This window comes from Nuphar pumila, chromosome 1, assembly GCF_984573655.1.
Source record: "Nuphar pumila chromosome 1, dmNupPumi1.hap1.1, whole genome shotgun sequence".
Classification (NCBI taxonomy): Eukaryota; Viridiplantae; Streptophyta; class Magnoliopsida; order Nymphaeales; family Nymphaeaceae; genus Nuphar; species Nuphar pumila.
The window spans coordinates 5589358-5606446 of NC_143249.1; the positions used below are offsets into that span (position 1 = coordinate 5589358).

At 34.6% G+C, this 17089-nt stretch overlaps 1 protein-coding gene across 2 annotated transcripts in view; it reads left to right on the forward strand.

The window, feature by feature from the left end:
* The window catches only part of LOC149847782 (protein DWD HYPERSENSITIVE TO UV-B 1-like), a 58863-nt gene that overhangs the window by 39303 nt on the left and 2471 nt on the right, over window positions 1-17089 (forward strand). For both annotated transcript variants that reach the window (XM_090000860.1, XM_090000819.1), the window contains 3 exons: window positions 13505-15041; window positions 15248-15694; window positions 16806-17000. In XM_090000860.1, the coding sequence (XP_089856986.1) occupies window positions 13505-15041; window positions 15248-15694; window positions 16806-17000 (2179 nt within the window). The remainder of the gene's footprint in view (window positions 1-13504; window positions 15042-15247; window positions 15695-16805; window positions 17001-17089) is intronic.

Below are 17089 nucleotides of genomic sequence, written 5' to 3' on the forward strand. Positions count from 1 at the left end.
CATAATCGAAGCCCACATTACATAGTTAGTATCATTTAGCTTCATAGGAATGATGGTGATCTTATCATTGTCATCCATCTTTTACAAGGGTAAGAGAGGAATAAATAGGAGGAGAGAGAGAGAGAAAAATAAAAAGAAAAGAAAAAGAGTAGACAAAGGAATAAGAGAGGATACAAAACCAAATTTTTTTTGTAGCACAAGTTCGCCTTTCTTCAAACAAATCTTCTTGAGCCAAGAACAAGGTGATGAAACACCTTTTGTAAATGTGGCACGGAAATCGAGGCGGAAGCACTTCAAGATCTAAGGATTTCGTAGCTCTGATACCATGTAATGAAATGGTGGTCTTCAACAAATGCACAAATAACTCACAAACAAGTGTCTATTGGAGACACTACAAGCATGACCCTTGAAAGGGTATAAAGGGAAGAACACTTGAAAAATAAATAATACTTTATTCATGAACAAAATGCTTAAGAAGCATGGTTATTTACATTGAAGGGGTTCACCCCTATATATACAAAACAATGGGAGAGAGAGGAGAGCTCATTTTGAGCTCTCCAAAAAGAGACGTTGGATTCCAACGTCTCTTAATATAGCTGTTGGACTATAGTCCAACAACATTTATTATAGCTGTTGGACTACAGTCCAACAGCTACTTGCACAGTCAAGTTCCAACAGGAACTTGACTGGATCAAAATATCTAGTTTCTATTGAACTAGATGCTAAAAAAGAAAATAAAAAAAATAGAAAAAGAAAATAATAAAAGAAAATATAATAATATTAAATAATATATATATATATATATATATATATATTGCAGTTTACATTTTAACACTTTCGTCCTCTTCATTACGTGGTATCAGAGCTTGGTTGGTGATCGGGCTTCTCTTCTTTTTGGTGTCTTGGGACGTGTGCCTCTCAAGCTTTTGAAGAAAGAAATACTATTCGGAACCTATGGAGCACGAATCTAAAGTTGAGCTCTCTTTTAAGCTCAATGAATCCAATTACCTTATGTGGGCCTCCGCTATGGAAAATCATCTAAGAGGCAAGAAACTTTGGGGTTTTGTTATGGGAACTACTCCCGAACCCTCTCTTGTTCTCACTAAAATTGAAAGTGGGATTGAAAAAACTTTAGATGGCGATGAGCGCATCAAAGCTATCAATGACCATCAATCCAAAGTTGACGATTGGGAAAGTAATCATGCCAAAATCTTGGCATGGTTTATGAACAATGTTGACCTCAAAAATTGTGCCAACATTGCTAAGTTTAGAAGAGCCAATGAGGCATGGTTCTTTCTTAGGGGTATGTATACTCAAAAGGATCTAGCTAGACAATTTTTTTGTCAAGAAAAAATTCGTTCTACTAGACAGGCGGATATGAGTGTCCGTGATTATTTTAGTTCTTTAACCCCTCTTTGGGATGAGCTTGTTCTTCTTGAACCCAAATGGGTGGCTCCGGAAGATATTGAGTTAAGAAGAGAACAAATTGAAAATGAGCATTTTTTCCAATTCCTCCATGGTCTTCGGCCAGAATTTGAATAAGTTAGGGCATCCCTTCTTCATAGAAGTAAAGCCTTACGTATTGAAGACGCTCTTGCCGAAGTATGCCAAGAAGAAACTCGTCTTGGCATAAGTATTAAGAATGATGAAATTTTGGCCGTCACTAGGCCCAGATCAAATGTAAAAGCATATAGACATCCCCACTTTAACAAAAATAATGGATATAGAAAGGGAGTGATTTGTCACTATTGTAATGAACCGGGTCATATCAAGCCGGTTTGCCCAAAGCTTAAAGGAAAAGTGGCCGCGGTTGGAGAAAATTCTCCAAAGAAGGAAGAAGAAAGTGTCAAAGAAGGAGATATCAAAGAAACTCTTAACCATATCTCCGAAGTTCTCCAACATCTTCTCAAGACTTCTTCATCTTCAACATCAGGAGCCACCCTCGCCTATTCTTCATCACCTCCAGGTATGTGGATATTAGACTCTGATGCTTCTTTTCATATGACATCTCATAAAAACTCTCTTTCTAATGTTTTTTCCGAACCCATATCTTCTTATGTTTCAACGGCCGATGGGACATCTTTAAAAATTGAAAGTATTGGAACACTTGATGTTAAAACTTTTCAAAACTTTTTCGTTCCTAAAGTAAGAGTTGTTCCAAAAATTAATCTAAGTCTTTTTTCCGTTTCCCAAATCACCGATCATGGATGCCAAGTCTCTTTCTCACCTAAAGATTGCACCGTGCAGGATCTCCAGTCAGGGAAGCTGATTGGGCAAGGCCATAGAAGGGGTGATCTTTATTTTATGGACTTTTTGACCCTTCCATCGAAGTCATTTTGTAATCTTATAAAGGACAAAAGTATTGAAATTTGGCATGAGAGACTTTGGTCATCCAAATTTTGTAAAGATGTCTCTTTTTCCTTTTTTGAACAATACTTGTAAAGTCAAACACATGACTTGTAAAGATTGCATTTTTGGGAAATCTAAAGTTATTCCATTTCCTCAAAGAAATTATGTCACCACACGGCCTTTTGAACTTGTTCATTCCGATGTATGGGGACCGTCCCTTATTTTATCCAAAGGAGGTTTTTCGTACTATGTGGTCTTTATTGATGATTTCACTCGATTTGCATGGATTTACTTCTTAAGTCGCAAATCTGAAGTTTTCTCATTTTTTAAAGAATTTCATGCAATGGTTAAAAATCAATTTTTAGGAAACCTATCCATTCTTAGATCCGATTCGGAAGGCGAATATATGTCCAATGAATTTCAAATCTATTTGAAAGAAAATGGTATTTGTCATCAACGTTCTTGTTCAAACACTCCGCAACAAAATGGTCTTGCGGAAAGAAAGCATAGACACATAATAGAAACCACAAGAACTTTATTAATTTCAAAGAACATTCCAAAATCCTTTTGGGCCAAAGCGGTTCTAACCTCAACATATCTTATCAATAAAACCCCTTCATCTTCTTTGAAAAATCTTTCTCCATTTGAAAAACTTTACAATATGTCTCTCGATTATAAAAGATTAAGAATTTTCGGGTGTAAATACTTTGTTCTAACTCACAAAAATGATAAACTTTCTTTCAGGGCAATTGAATGTATTTTCTTAGGATATGGCGAAAAACAAAAAGGCTATCAATGTTTTGACTTATTCAAAAACAAACTTTATATCTCAAAAGATGTCACGTTCTTAGAAGAAGAAGATGGTTTTTCGCATAAACTAAATGAAAATATTGATTACTCCTTTTTATTTGACTTGTTACCTCAAGAAAAGGTTATAGATGATCATGTTGAATCTAGTGAAACTCTCGTTGAGGATCATTTTGAACCTCCAAATGATGGGCAACATGACCAACATGAAACTTTAGAAGAAAATATACCAAGTCAAACACAAGTTTACTATAGAAGGAATGAAAGTAATTCTACTTGTGCCTTTGAAAAATTCTCTCAAAACGAGTCGATTGAAGAATTCTCTCAAAGAAGATCAAATCGTATTTCTAAAATACCAAATAGATTTGTATCTTATGATTCTTTTTCTCCAAATTTTCGAGCATGTTTGTTAGCCCTTCACTCATTCCATGAACCATCTCATTATAATGATGCTAAACAATATGCTCATTGGAATGAAGCAATGGAACTTGAACTTACTGTACTTAAAAAGGCACAAACTTGGGAAATTATTGATCTTCCTAATGGCAAGAAACCCATTGGATGTAGATGGGTTTTCAAAGTAAAAACTAAGAGTGGTGGCTCTTTAGAAAGATATAAGGCTAGGTTAGTAGCAAAATGATATGCCCAAGAATATGGGGCAGATTATGATGAAACTTTTGCCCCAGTTGCTCAAATGACTAGTGTTCGAGCTCTTATTACAATAGTCTCTATTAAAAAATGGCCAATTTTTCAACTTGACGTTAAAAATGCCTTTTTAAATGGAAATTTGAGTGAAGAAGTTTATATGGAACCACCTCCGGGTATGAATTTAAATGAAAAATTTTTTAAATTAAAAAAGACATTATATGGACTTAAACAAAATCCTAAAGCTTGGTATGACAAGTTTAGTAATGTATTAATCAATTTGGGATTTACTTCTTGTTATACTGACATTGCTCTTTTTGTTAAGAAAACAGGTGTTTTCATTGTTATTCTACTTTTGTATGTTGATGATATGATCATCACTGGGAGTGACAAAAAGGGGGTAAATGATGTTAAGTCCATGTTAAAGAAAGCTTTTGATATGTCTGACCTTGGATTTTTGAGATATTTTTTAGGTATTGAAGTGACTTACTCCTCCTGAGGATACATTCTATCTCAAATGAAATTAGCAGCAAACATTTGTACCAAGTCAGGAGTATCTGATGAAAAGAAAGTTGAAACTCCTGAAGTTATCAATGCTAAATTGAGACTTGAGGATGGTGTTCTACTTGAGGACCCAACCCCCTATCGTCAATTAATTGGATCTCTTACCTATTTATCCATCACCCGTCCTGATATAGCTCATGCGGTTCATGCTGCAAGCCAGTTTCATCATGCGTCTACTTCAGTTCACATGGCGGCCGTAATGCGAATTGTGCGATACATCAAAAATACCATCTCCAAAGGGGTTTTCTCATCCTCTTCATCATCTCTTGAATTAACTGCTTTTATTGATGCTGACTTGGGAGGAAATCCCAATGATCGTATCTCAACTACTGGACTTTGCATTTTTTTAGGTGAATCTCTCATCTCGTGGAGATGCAAGAAGCAACAAAAGGTCTCACTATTATCCACTGAAGCTGAATATCGGGCCATGGCAATGACAACTATGAAAATCGTATGGCTTAGAAGTCCCCTTGGTGACATGGGCGTCCTCATTTCCTCCTCTACCAAGCTCTGCTGTGATAACAAAAGTGCGATCTACATTGCAAGCAATCATACTTTTCACGAGCGGACAAAACATATCGAAATGGATTGCTATTATGTTCGAGACAAATATCTCAAAGGAACTATCACATTATCATATGTTACTTCAGAATATCAACTGGCTGACTTCTTCACCAAAGCGCTTCCAACTCCACGATTTATGTTTATTCTTAGCAAACTTTCGGTCTTCTCTCCGTAAAGTTTGAGGAGGCGTGTTAAATTATGTATATATAAATATATATTTATACATATACTTATATATGTATACAAGTATATATATACATATATGTATATATACATATTTTTGTTTTTGTTTTCTTGTACCCCAAAAACTCGATAGGGGTATTTTGGTAAATCTCCATGTAATTTTTTTTCTTTTGTATTTTTCCTTTTCCCTCTTTTTTTACCTTTTTTTCTTTTTTTCTTTTTTGTTTTACATATTGTAAGACTACAAGGGGCCCCACTCATCTAGTCGTTGGGGCCCCAACAGTCATATTTATGACTGTTGGGGCTCCCAACGATTAGATGGGAGCCCCCTTGTGGTCCCTTCTCTTTAGTTTCCTCCTCTATAAATAGAGGAGTCTCTCTCTTGTATAGGTTGGGTTTTTCACCCTCTTCTTTCTTTCTTCAATAATATTCAACTTATGACTTTAAGTCATTTTTTCCTTTAGTGGGCTTTGTATACACTTTTAGTGTTTGTGTTCTTGGCTCTTGGCATCACTCTTCTAAAAAAGTGGTTTGCTTTATTGGTGCTTCCGTCCTCTTCATTACGACTTTATTGGTGCTTCTGTCCTCTTCATTACACATACTTCATGATCTTCTACGCCTCTATGTTGTGCCTCGAGGCATAAAGCATTGCCTCACCTCTGAGGCATGCACTTCACGCCTTGAAGCATAGGTACTTAACAACTCTGCAATCATATTAAAGCAACAATTAATTAGCCTAAATTGATGCATGCTACTTGATGCATCTTAAGTTCTTAACTAATTATGATTGCTAAAAAACGGTTAGCTGCAAGCATTTTTTTTATAAAATTTTCCATTAAAACATAAAATATCATGATATAATGATGAAAATGATTTTATCATATTTTTTTTCGCGAGTTTTTCAATATCGTCGAGATTTTTCACAAAGCCCTGTGTTGAAGTTTATGAGAATAGAGAGGGAAAGATATAGGGTTTACAAAGAGCTCAAATGGAGAGAAGAAACAATGTTTCCTTCACAATGCAATGTCGTGTGAGGGGATCCTCACTTACATAAAAATGGTTGACCCCTTAAGTGTACAATAAAGGAAAATTATAAAAAATCTAAAATACCCCCTTTTAATGGGGCATGTACAATAAGACCTAATAAAGAGATATTACACAGAAATGTAAAATATTATATTACATAGATACATAGACTTTTAATACTTTCCTTCAAACTTGGAAGGAAGTAAAGGAATTATTCCAAGTTTGGAAAGGAAAGAACTGAAGTGCAAGGAAGAAAAACTTCTCGTAAACACATTTGCAATCTAATTCTTTGAGTTAACATGCTCCAAAGCTATAATCTCATCTTTATAAGCCCTATATTACATAGATACATAGACTTTTAATACTTTCCTTCAAACTTGGAAGGAAGTAAAGGAATTATTCCAAGTTTGGAAAGGAAAGAACTGAAGTGCAAGGAAGAAAAACTTCTCGTAAACACATTTGCAATCTAATTCTTTGAGTTTACATGCTCCAAAGCTATAATCTCATCTTTATAAGCCCTTCTTGTATAATGGCAGTCTATTTCAATGTGCTTGGTGCGCTCATGAAACTCTGGATTCTTGGCAATAAGAATAACACTCATATTGTCACAATATAACTGAGTTTTCTTTTCACATGAAATTTCTAATTCATTTAATAGCCATTGTATCCAATTAATCTCTGCAACAACTTGAGCTATAGCTCTGTATTATGATTTTACAATAGACAAAGAAACTCTCTGTTGCTTCTTGCTCTTCTACGAAATCAAAGAGCTTTCAAGGAAAACACAAAACCATGTAGTGAAAAGTCTATATCCAGTGGAACCTCCAAAATCAGCATCACAAAAAAACTCTCAATTTTGTGTCTGATGAAGATGAGAAAAACATACCATAGTGCATAGAATCTCTGACATACCTGATGATTCTGAGTACAACTGCCAAGTGAACTGATCTGAAAGCACTCATAAATTGACTGACTACATGAACTGCATGAGTTATATCTAGTCTGGATATAGTCAAATATATAAAGCTCCCAACTAATTGCCTTTATATTATAGGATCCTCTAGCTTAACACCATTAGTACCCCTCATCTTTAAATTTTTCTCCATGGAGAGAATTTACTTCTTTTGAGTCATCAACTAATCTTGATTTAACAACTAAATTTGTAGCATACTTATGTTGAGATAGGTACAGTCCCCTTGGAGAGTAAACTATTTCAAGCCCGAGAAAATACTTTCAACGCCCTAAATCTTGTTAAAATATGTGTACTCGTACACATATATGTATGTTGAAATATAATCCTTAAATGTATATATATATATATAAAGATACGTATACATATATATGTATACGTATCTCTATTTATATATATATATAAATATATATATATATATATATATATATATATATATATTCTCTTCCTAAAATACCCTCAAGGGTATTCTTGTAATTTTTCATTTTACGCATATTCCAATTGGAATATGCATTGCAATATTTATTTTATTTTCTGTTTTTTTTTTCGTACCATATTGGGGGCCTCCCAATAGAGACGTTGGGAGCCCCCAACGGTCATGTGACCGTTGGGGGCTCTCCAACGTCTCCTTTGGGAGCCCCCAAGGTGGTCCCTTTTTGTGCTTATAAATAGGGGATTTTCCCTTTGTTTCTCTTAAGAGTTGGAGGAGCTTTTGCTCCATGTAATGGGTGTTACACCCTTATTTTCTTCAATGATATCAACTTATGCCTTATAGGCATTTTGCCCCTTTTGTGGATTTATGTGTTAGCACATTATGTGCTTGTGTTGTTCCCTTTAATGGGTATATTCACACTTCATGTGCATGTGTATTGGTTCATTATTGAACCTATTGTTTTCGAAGCCATTTCTTTACATGGTATCAGAGCGAGGTCACGATGGGGTTGTCTCTTGGTGCAACGGTAAGCGTGGTGCTCAAGAAATGGTGAAGTATTCATTGTTCCTTTCTTTATAGAAGTTTTTGGTATGTATCTCTTTTCTTAACATATTATGCATTGTGAATATATTTTTTCTTGCACATTTAGTGTTTTTGATAGTTGAATCATTTCCTTTTCCCGTGTTCGTATATTTTAAAATATCTCTTTTTAATTTTGGTAAACGTGTTTATTGTCCAAATATATAATTCTTGTTTATATATTTATCGATTCCTCATCACATATAATAGTAATTTATGTTTTTCAAAATTGTTTTCAATTATGTGAGATTTATGATTCTTCCATAAGAATTTCGTGATTAACCTATAAGTTAACTTTTTATTTATGATTTCTTGCTAAATTAATGATCTTTGCTTAAAAACTCTTGTGTATGGTTTTTAGTGCATTTTTTGTGAAAAACAAAAGAAAAAAAAATTGATATAATTCTTGTATGAGAATTTCTCGCATCTAAATCTTTGTTGTTTACTTTTTTATGAACCCTAAGTAGCTCTTGTTGATGATAAATATTTATGAACTCCTAAAAGTCTCTCAATGGTTTTTGGTTTATTTAAAGAATTTTGAAAAATTGTTTATGATAAATATGTTGTATGAACCATTGTGAAAGATCTTTTAAAAATCTTCTCACACTCTATAGAGTGCATAGTGTATCTATTGCATCCTTTGGTATAAAAGATTTTCATTAATTTTTTATTTTTCCTCTAATGATGCAACTTTTTAAACATGTTTTTCACATAAGGTTTCAAAACCTCTTGATTGTATCTCTAAGGATGCCTACATTGGCCATAATATGGTCTTCTTTGTCTTAAATTGCATTTATCAAGCATATAATTGCATAATTAAAGCTTGAGAGTCTCAAGCATTTGTTCCTTTTATGAAATACATGCATTATTGCATGTTTGCCTTTATTACGCTTTTTGCGTATTTTGTTCAAGTGATTGTGAGAGTGTCTTCGTACACTTCTTTTATAAAATATTTATACTTGTATGCGTATTGTCTATTCATAGACATTTTCACATGGTACTCTATTTTCAATAAAGAGATGTTTTTATTGTTTTCTTTAGGGCTTGTGTTTGTTTTTATCCCTTAATGGACTTGTAAGATTGTTTCTTTTATCATTATAAATGCTTCCGTAATATCTTAGTACATGTTGTCCTAAATTTGCACATTTAAGATTATTGTCATTTTGCATCTTGGTATACATATAATTGCAAATTATAAAGGCTTGATTTGTTTCTTGGATTATTCCAAATCCTTTTTCACACATGACATAGCTTAAATATTTCATGTTGTGTTTATTAAGTCTTTTTATAATGATCATGATTGAACATAATTTCGTATATATACAACATTATTGTTATATGACATATTGTTGTGATTAATTATGTTGGACCTTTTTGTTAGTCCCCATTATGGGGTTGTGTTTGTCCAATGTTGGACCTTATGAATGCATTATGCATTCTTGCAATTCGTTTCCGCTCACTCTTTAACATGATATGTGATTTTGAAACTTTGGTTTTCTAAATTTTCTTTTCATGCTAAAGTAATTATCCTATCATGTGCTTCAAATTTCTATGTATAAGTTATAACTTTGCACCTTGTTAGGAATGTTCCATTTGAGTAAAGTGCAAAGATATTTTTTACTTGTTCTTTGTTGTTATCCCACAGGATCTTGGAGATAGTATAAAGAGAAGTACCCTAGATGGATCGGGAAATGTGTTCACCATTAGAAGGCAATTGGAGGAAGGCATTTTCAAGTTTCAATTGCATCCTTACCGAAGTCTCCTGTAGTCTTGCGACTTGTTTCAATCTTTTCGTTTCCCCGCAAAGATTAAAGGGGGGTGTTAAAATATGTGTACTCGTACACATATATGTATGTTGAAATATAATCCTTAAATGTATATATATATATATATTTATATATATATGTATATGTATCTCTATTTATATATTTTCTCTTCCTAAAATACCCTCAAGGGTATTCTTGTAATTTATCATTTTACGCATATTTCAATTGGAATATGCATTGTAATATTTATTTTATTTTCTATTTTTTTATTTTTATTTTCGTACCATATTGGGGGCCTCCCAATAGAGACGTTGGGAGCCCCCAACGGTCACAAATGTGACCGTTGGGGGCTCTCCAACGTCTCCTTTGGGAGCCCCCAAGGTGGTCCCTTTTTGTGCTTATAAATAGGGGATTTCCCCTTTGTTTCTCTTAAGAGTTGGAGGAGCTTTTGCTCCATGTAATGGGTGTTACACCCTTATTTTCTTCAATGATATCAACTTATGCCTTATAGGCGTTTTGCCCCTTTTGTGGGTTTATGTGTTAGCACATTATGTGCTTGTGTTGTTCCCTTTAATGGGTATATTCGCACTTCATGTGCATGTGTATTGGTTCATTATTGAACCTATTGTTTTCGAAGCCATTTCTTTACATTCATCTTCAACTTCAACATGTCGGCCAGTTTTTTTTTTTGTCTCTTCAATCTTCTTTATGTCATCTCCAGTGAGAATCATATCATCTACATAAAGAAGCAATATACATTTTCCAAGAGCAGAGGAAGATACAAACAAAGCAGGATCATGGTGACTCTACTCAAAACCAAGTGATCTCACTGCTGAACTGAACTTCTCAAACCAAGCTCGAGGTGCTTCTTTGAGTTCATATAGTGCTATGCGAAGTCTGCAAACTCGACCTTCTAAATCTGAGTATCCTTGTGGTAGTTTCATATATACTTCCTCTTGCAAATCCCCATTAAAGAATGCATTCTTGACATCTAACTGCCAAAGGTCCCATTATTGTATGGCAGCTACTTCTAGTAGTGTATGAATTGTGGTCATATGAGTCACAAGAGCAAAAGTTTCAGCAAAATCAATTCCAAAACGTTGATTGTATCCCTTAGCTACCAACCTGGCTTTATAGTTTATACCTCTCCACTGACCCATATGCCTTTGTCTTTACCTTATACACCCATTTGCTAACAATAATATTTTTTTTAAGGAAGTTTTACTAGTTTCCATGCTTGCATTCTTTCAAGTACATTCATTTCATCAACCTTGGCTCTTTGCCACTCCTCCTTTTCTGCTGCCTCTGCATAGGACTCAAGCTCAACATAGGAATGGATTAAGGCTAAAAATGCACGATGATGAGGAGCAAAAGAGTCATAGGATACAAAACAAGATGAAAGCATAGAAGGTCTAGAACTTATACATGCCTAGGACAAAGTGGAAGAAGAAAATGACAACTCTAAGTTTTGTTGTTGTCCAGGATTAGCTGATACACGAATAGGATCAGGATTGGCCTCTTCACTTACCTGCTCTTCCACTTGATCTAGAAATGGAATTTCAATCACATCTTCATGTCGCCTTGAGTAGGTTTGACTAAACCTATTTTCTCTAGCCAGAACTTGCTTTCCTTTCTCCCCTTGACTCTCCATCCCCTCTCTCCCACCTTCTTTTTCTTCAAAGGAAATAAAAAAGAACAAGTTAGTCTCATTTTCTGTCTTTTCTTCATATTGACTAAAATATAGCACATTCTCATGAAAAACAACATGCCAAGATATTCACACTTTCTTTTTAACAGGGTCATAGCACTTGTATCCATTTTTTACCATCGGTGAAACCAAGAAAGCAACACTTGACAGCCCTAGGAGATAAATTATCTCTGTATCTGTCAGCTAACAAGACAACATACACAACCAAACACCTTTAACACATCATAGTTTAGAGCTTTTCCATACAATTTTTGAAAGGTGGATATGCTTTTAAGTACTCAATAAGGCATATGATTTGTCTGATAAATGCTCAGTTGAACTGCATCTGCTAATGACACTTTGAGTACTTCTCCTCCAAAAAGAAGAGCTCTTGTTGTCTCCAAGATATGTCTATTTTTCGTCTCAGCTACACCATTTTGCTCAGGAATGTAGGGGCAGGATTTTTTTATGAGCTTTCTCTTGCAGGAACCTTTCAAACATATAGTTAATATATTTACCACCAGAGTCAGTTCAAAGAGTTTTAATCTTAGTTGCAAATTGATTCTCAACCATGGCACAAAAACTCTTAAAGATTTCAAAAAGGTCACTTCTATTTTTCATAAAGTATATCCATGTAAATCTTGTATAATCATCTATGAAAATCACAAAATAGGATGATCATCCTTTTAACATAACAGAAGAAAGACCTCATACATCTGAATGTACCAGATCAAAAGGATTCTCTTATTTTTTATCACTAGACTTAAAGGACATGGCATGACTCTTAGCCAATCTACAACTCATACAATCTTTAACATAATTTGACACAACTAACTTGGTTTTTTCAAAACTTCCTGATGATACTAAACTTTGCAACTTAGGGCTAAAAATATGCCCAGTCTCTCGTGCCACAAAACAAACTCATCTATAACTAAAGCTCCCCAACTTCCTTATGCTTTCCTCATATCAATCCAGTCCAGTTAGTATAAATCTCTTTTTCTATCCCCAATCCCAACCTTCTTCCCTGACAATTGATCCTGCATAACACAACCAACATGAGAGAAGATAACATTAATTCTATGTGAGCATGATATAATGAATACTCTCTCAAGCTAGTATACTTGGTATTTTTGCTGCAGTAATTCAAAAAATTAACTGTAGGAAAGTTTGTATATTTTGAATTACAATATTTTTTTATGTCTAATGGTTTTCTTATGAATTAATGTGCTTCATTCATAGTCGCCAATATCATTCTCTGCAGTTTCTCAGCAAGGTTTTTCTCGGGAGTTTTTTTTTTCCAAAAAGTTGTTTTTCTCAGCAAAATCTTGGGAAAATATCAGAAGTTTTAAATTTTGAAAAACTATAATAAATAATAACAAACATAACAAATAATAGGTCTTATAGTATTTTTCTGGCAAAATTATAAAGAAACAATCAGAAAAGTTTTTAAAATATAAAAGTAACACAAAATACTTAAAACATGTAAAAAAAGTTGTTGTTTTTTAAATCTCGGGAATATCTTGGGAAAATCTCCAGAAAATATCATGATATTTTCAGTTCTGGAGACATTTTGAAAATCTCGGGAAAATATTGTCTGACCTTGAAATATCGATGATATAACAATATTTTCAAACTATCGGTGATATTGGTGAGTATGGCTTCATTTGTTTAAATAAATTATTTAAAACACAGTGGATAAATCATAAATGTCACTTCTAATGAAGCAGTGCCTCTATTTTTGTAGACAGGTTAAGTTTATAATGCATTGCTGATTCTACAAAAATGGATTTGCAGAATTTACTTGATTCGAGTTGTAATTGGATAATGATCTTCAAAATTGATTTTATGTTTACATGAAAGTATCCTAAGCTGCGAAAGCTTGTTTGAATTGATCTCTTGTTCTCGTTCCTTGGCTCAATATACACTGACAGGGATCTCTTCCAGGGGAGTTTGTCATGCCAAGTCTTGAACTTAGGTTCCTGGCATACACGAAAGTTGAACATCACTGGGAAATTTATGCAGCTTCACACGCTAAATTTAGACTTCAATACTACTCTTAGCAGTTTCTCCAAGGAGTGTTTTAATTGTATGCCAAATTTGTCGCGGCTCTCTCTGTGTGAAACCAGAATTACTAATCTTTGGACAACAAGTGCTGCTTTATCAAAGCTCCCAAGTCTACGGGAGCTTCGTTTCCAGAATTGCTTGTGTTGCAGTGACACTGGACATTGTCCTGCATCACCTGGTGGAAAAACAACTTCATTTTTGATTGAGGAATATAATCCTGTCAAGCTGCAGTCTTATTTATATGTGCATACTCCATCTAATGGCAGAAAGGATTTGATATCTGAAAGCCCAGAATCTCCCACAAGAGACGAGATGTTTTATGATGCATTTTCTGATGACGACACATACTTAGGTCATTGTTTGATTGAGAGCACCAGTGAAGAATCATCGGATGAAAGTGACTTGAATTTTCCCACTCATTGTCAGGGATCCAGTGACTGGGAATGTAGGTTTGCGAATGCGTTTTCTAAATTAACTGGCTTTAGTACAAAAAATGGTCCCACTACCAGCATGGGTCCTGTTAGTTTTTCAGATAAATCTTTCTTCCCATGTATGGCAAGTGAAAGTCATTCTTCATGGGATGATGAATTCATTTTAGAAACTGGGGATGTCAATGCAAAAAGCAGGAAAGAAGTCATTCATAGCACTCATGACATTGATATGTTTGATGTTACAAGCAAAGAGCATTTAAGTGATTGTGACTGTGTAACAAGGGTACAGTCTGGATCCAATGTTGGAAGTTGCAGCACTCCAGCAGTTGATGATCAATGCCTGGAGAAAGGACCCAATTTTGAGAATAATATGTCAAAACGTGAGCGTGCACTTAAAAAGTATAAATCACACCATCCTTCACCTATTTGTTTTGAGAAACATTACAGAGAATACATGATTGCTTTGTTGCCTCATCTGAAAATTCTAGATAACTTGTGCATCACAGATGCAGAAAGGGAAAAGGCTAAGTTGGTATTTTCTCAACATTTTGAATATTTGCCTTACAACAGGAGATGCAAAGAAAATGTTGTTAATATTTTGCAGAGGCGTGAAAGAGGAGGAAATTCTGGGGGAGAAAGACCAATCAAACTGAACCAACCATATCCTACTATCAGCAAGAGTTCTGTTTCCTTCACAAGGTCAATATCTGCTGCAAAAGTTGGTTCTGCTGTATGGCCAGTATCTTGTTCAATGTCCAAGTTCAAAAACATTGAGACCAACGACAGTAAGAGTTTTCGTTCACGGCAATTTGAGTACCATCCATCTGATCCAAGTCTTATGGTTTTTGGGACTTTGGATGGGGAACTAGTAATTATCAACCTTGAAAGTGGTAAAATTGTTGGGTATGCTCCATCAGTTGGAGCATTGAATAGTGTTTTGGGACTTTGTTGGCTCAAAAGATACCCTTCAAAGGTAACAAAGGCTTTGCGACATTCATATTTGATCTATTGTGTTGATTGAGATGATTATTGTATCTTATGTGAGCTGGCCCATGTTTCCTGCATTCTTATGTTCCAAAAAGAATTGTACATGATTGAAATACATGTTGGAGTTCATATTTTGTCTTCCCTTTCAATGATGTTGATTCTTATCATTCTTCTAATTCTAATTTTTGTCAGCTCATTGCTGGTTCTGACAATGGTGTTCTACAATTATATGATGTCCATCGGATGGGTTCAACAATTTCAGATAGAGTTCACCCGACCGATCCAACTACATGTACTTTTGAAGAATTTGAGCAATTAACATCTGTGCATGTTAATTCTACAGATGAATATTTTCTTGCAAGTGGATATACAAAACATGTGGCACTCTATGACATTGGCAGTGGAAAGCGGCTGCAAACTTATGAAGATTTGCATAGGGAACACATAAATGTTGTCAAATTTTCCCATCACTCTCCTTTCACGTTTGCTACTTCATCTTTTGACCATGAAATAAAGATGTGGGATTTGAGACAAAAGCCCTTGCATCCATGTTATACAACTTCCAGCACCAGAGGAAATGTTATGGTTTGCTTTTCTCCTGATGATCGTTATTTACTATCATCAGCTGTTGACAATGAGGTACCATTTAATCCACTGAAGCACATAGCATGCTTTGAATACATTTCAGAAGTCTCAGTATTGGGATTTTCTTGGCAAGAGAAAAAATCTGGCATTAAATTAAAAATTCTGTTTTTGGAAAAATCAGAGAAAATATCAAAAAATATAAAAATTGAGAACTATAAAAGCATGTAGCAGTGTTGTGAAAAGCGAAGAGGTGTAGTGAGGCGCTCCAACCAAAACTGAGGCGAGGCGTAAGCCTCCAGGTGTAAAGCGTAAGCCTAAAAAAAAAATTGAAAACTTTAAAAAAAAATACAAATAAATAAAAAAATGCTTTATTGATGAAGTAACAACCAATAAAATCTCAAATCAGTACTAAAAAATATGAGATTAACATATAAAATAAGGGCATGCTACTGATGGCATCTTCAGACCACTAATGCAGGAACTCACACCTCCACTTACCATCCAATGAGAAAAACATGTACAACTGCATGCACTATAATGCTAGTATTATCTCTTACAGCAAAGAAAATTTTATTTACTGTATTACTTTTCCCAAGTGTGGCTACAAAGAGGGTTTCATTTCTATGATCATCAGCATGAGTCAATTCTTTAGAAGAAAGAATGCATTTGAGCACACTAACATAAGCAACACAGGCACTCAATCATGATAGTTATTGATGAAGATAGCAGAAACAACAATATCAATGTAACACATCACAGAGTACCTTATTAACTCGTAGCCAGCGTTTAGCACAATCTGCATGGTATAGATGTCGACAACTGTAAAACTTCACACATTTGTAAAACATAACCAACTGTAAATCTTCTTCTTCTTTCTTTTTTTTTTTCGCCTCAGGCTGGTGCCTTGAGGTGCAGAGGGCCTCGCCTCAAGGCGAGGCACGCCTTTTGCGCCTCAAGGCACGTTTTTGATAACACTGGCATGTAGGAATATGAAGAAAATATATATAACATGAAAATTAAAACAAATTGTCCTGTTAATCCCTCAATAAAATCATGATATTGTCAAAACAGATGATATTTTTTAAATATATTTCTTTCGGATTCATTGATATTTTTCAGTGTGCTTTGAATGATAAGCTGCAATTTTCCTTCATTTATGAAACAGGTTAGGCAACATTTGTCTGTCGATGGAAGGCTACATATGAAACTTGGCATTGCTTCATTAGGGAGTGCGCATAATTATACAAGGTCATATTATATGAATGGTGGTGACTATATTATAAGCGGGAGTTGTGAGGAAAGTGTTGTCCGTGTTTGCTGTGCTCAGACAGGCAGAAGGCTACGGGATATTGCTTTAGAGGTGAGTTTATTTCTTACTTTCAATTTGAGCAACTGCTCTTTATAAGGACTTAACAGTACTGGAATGCATAATATTCCCTCAGAACATAT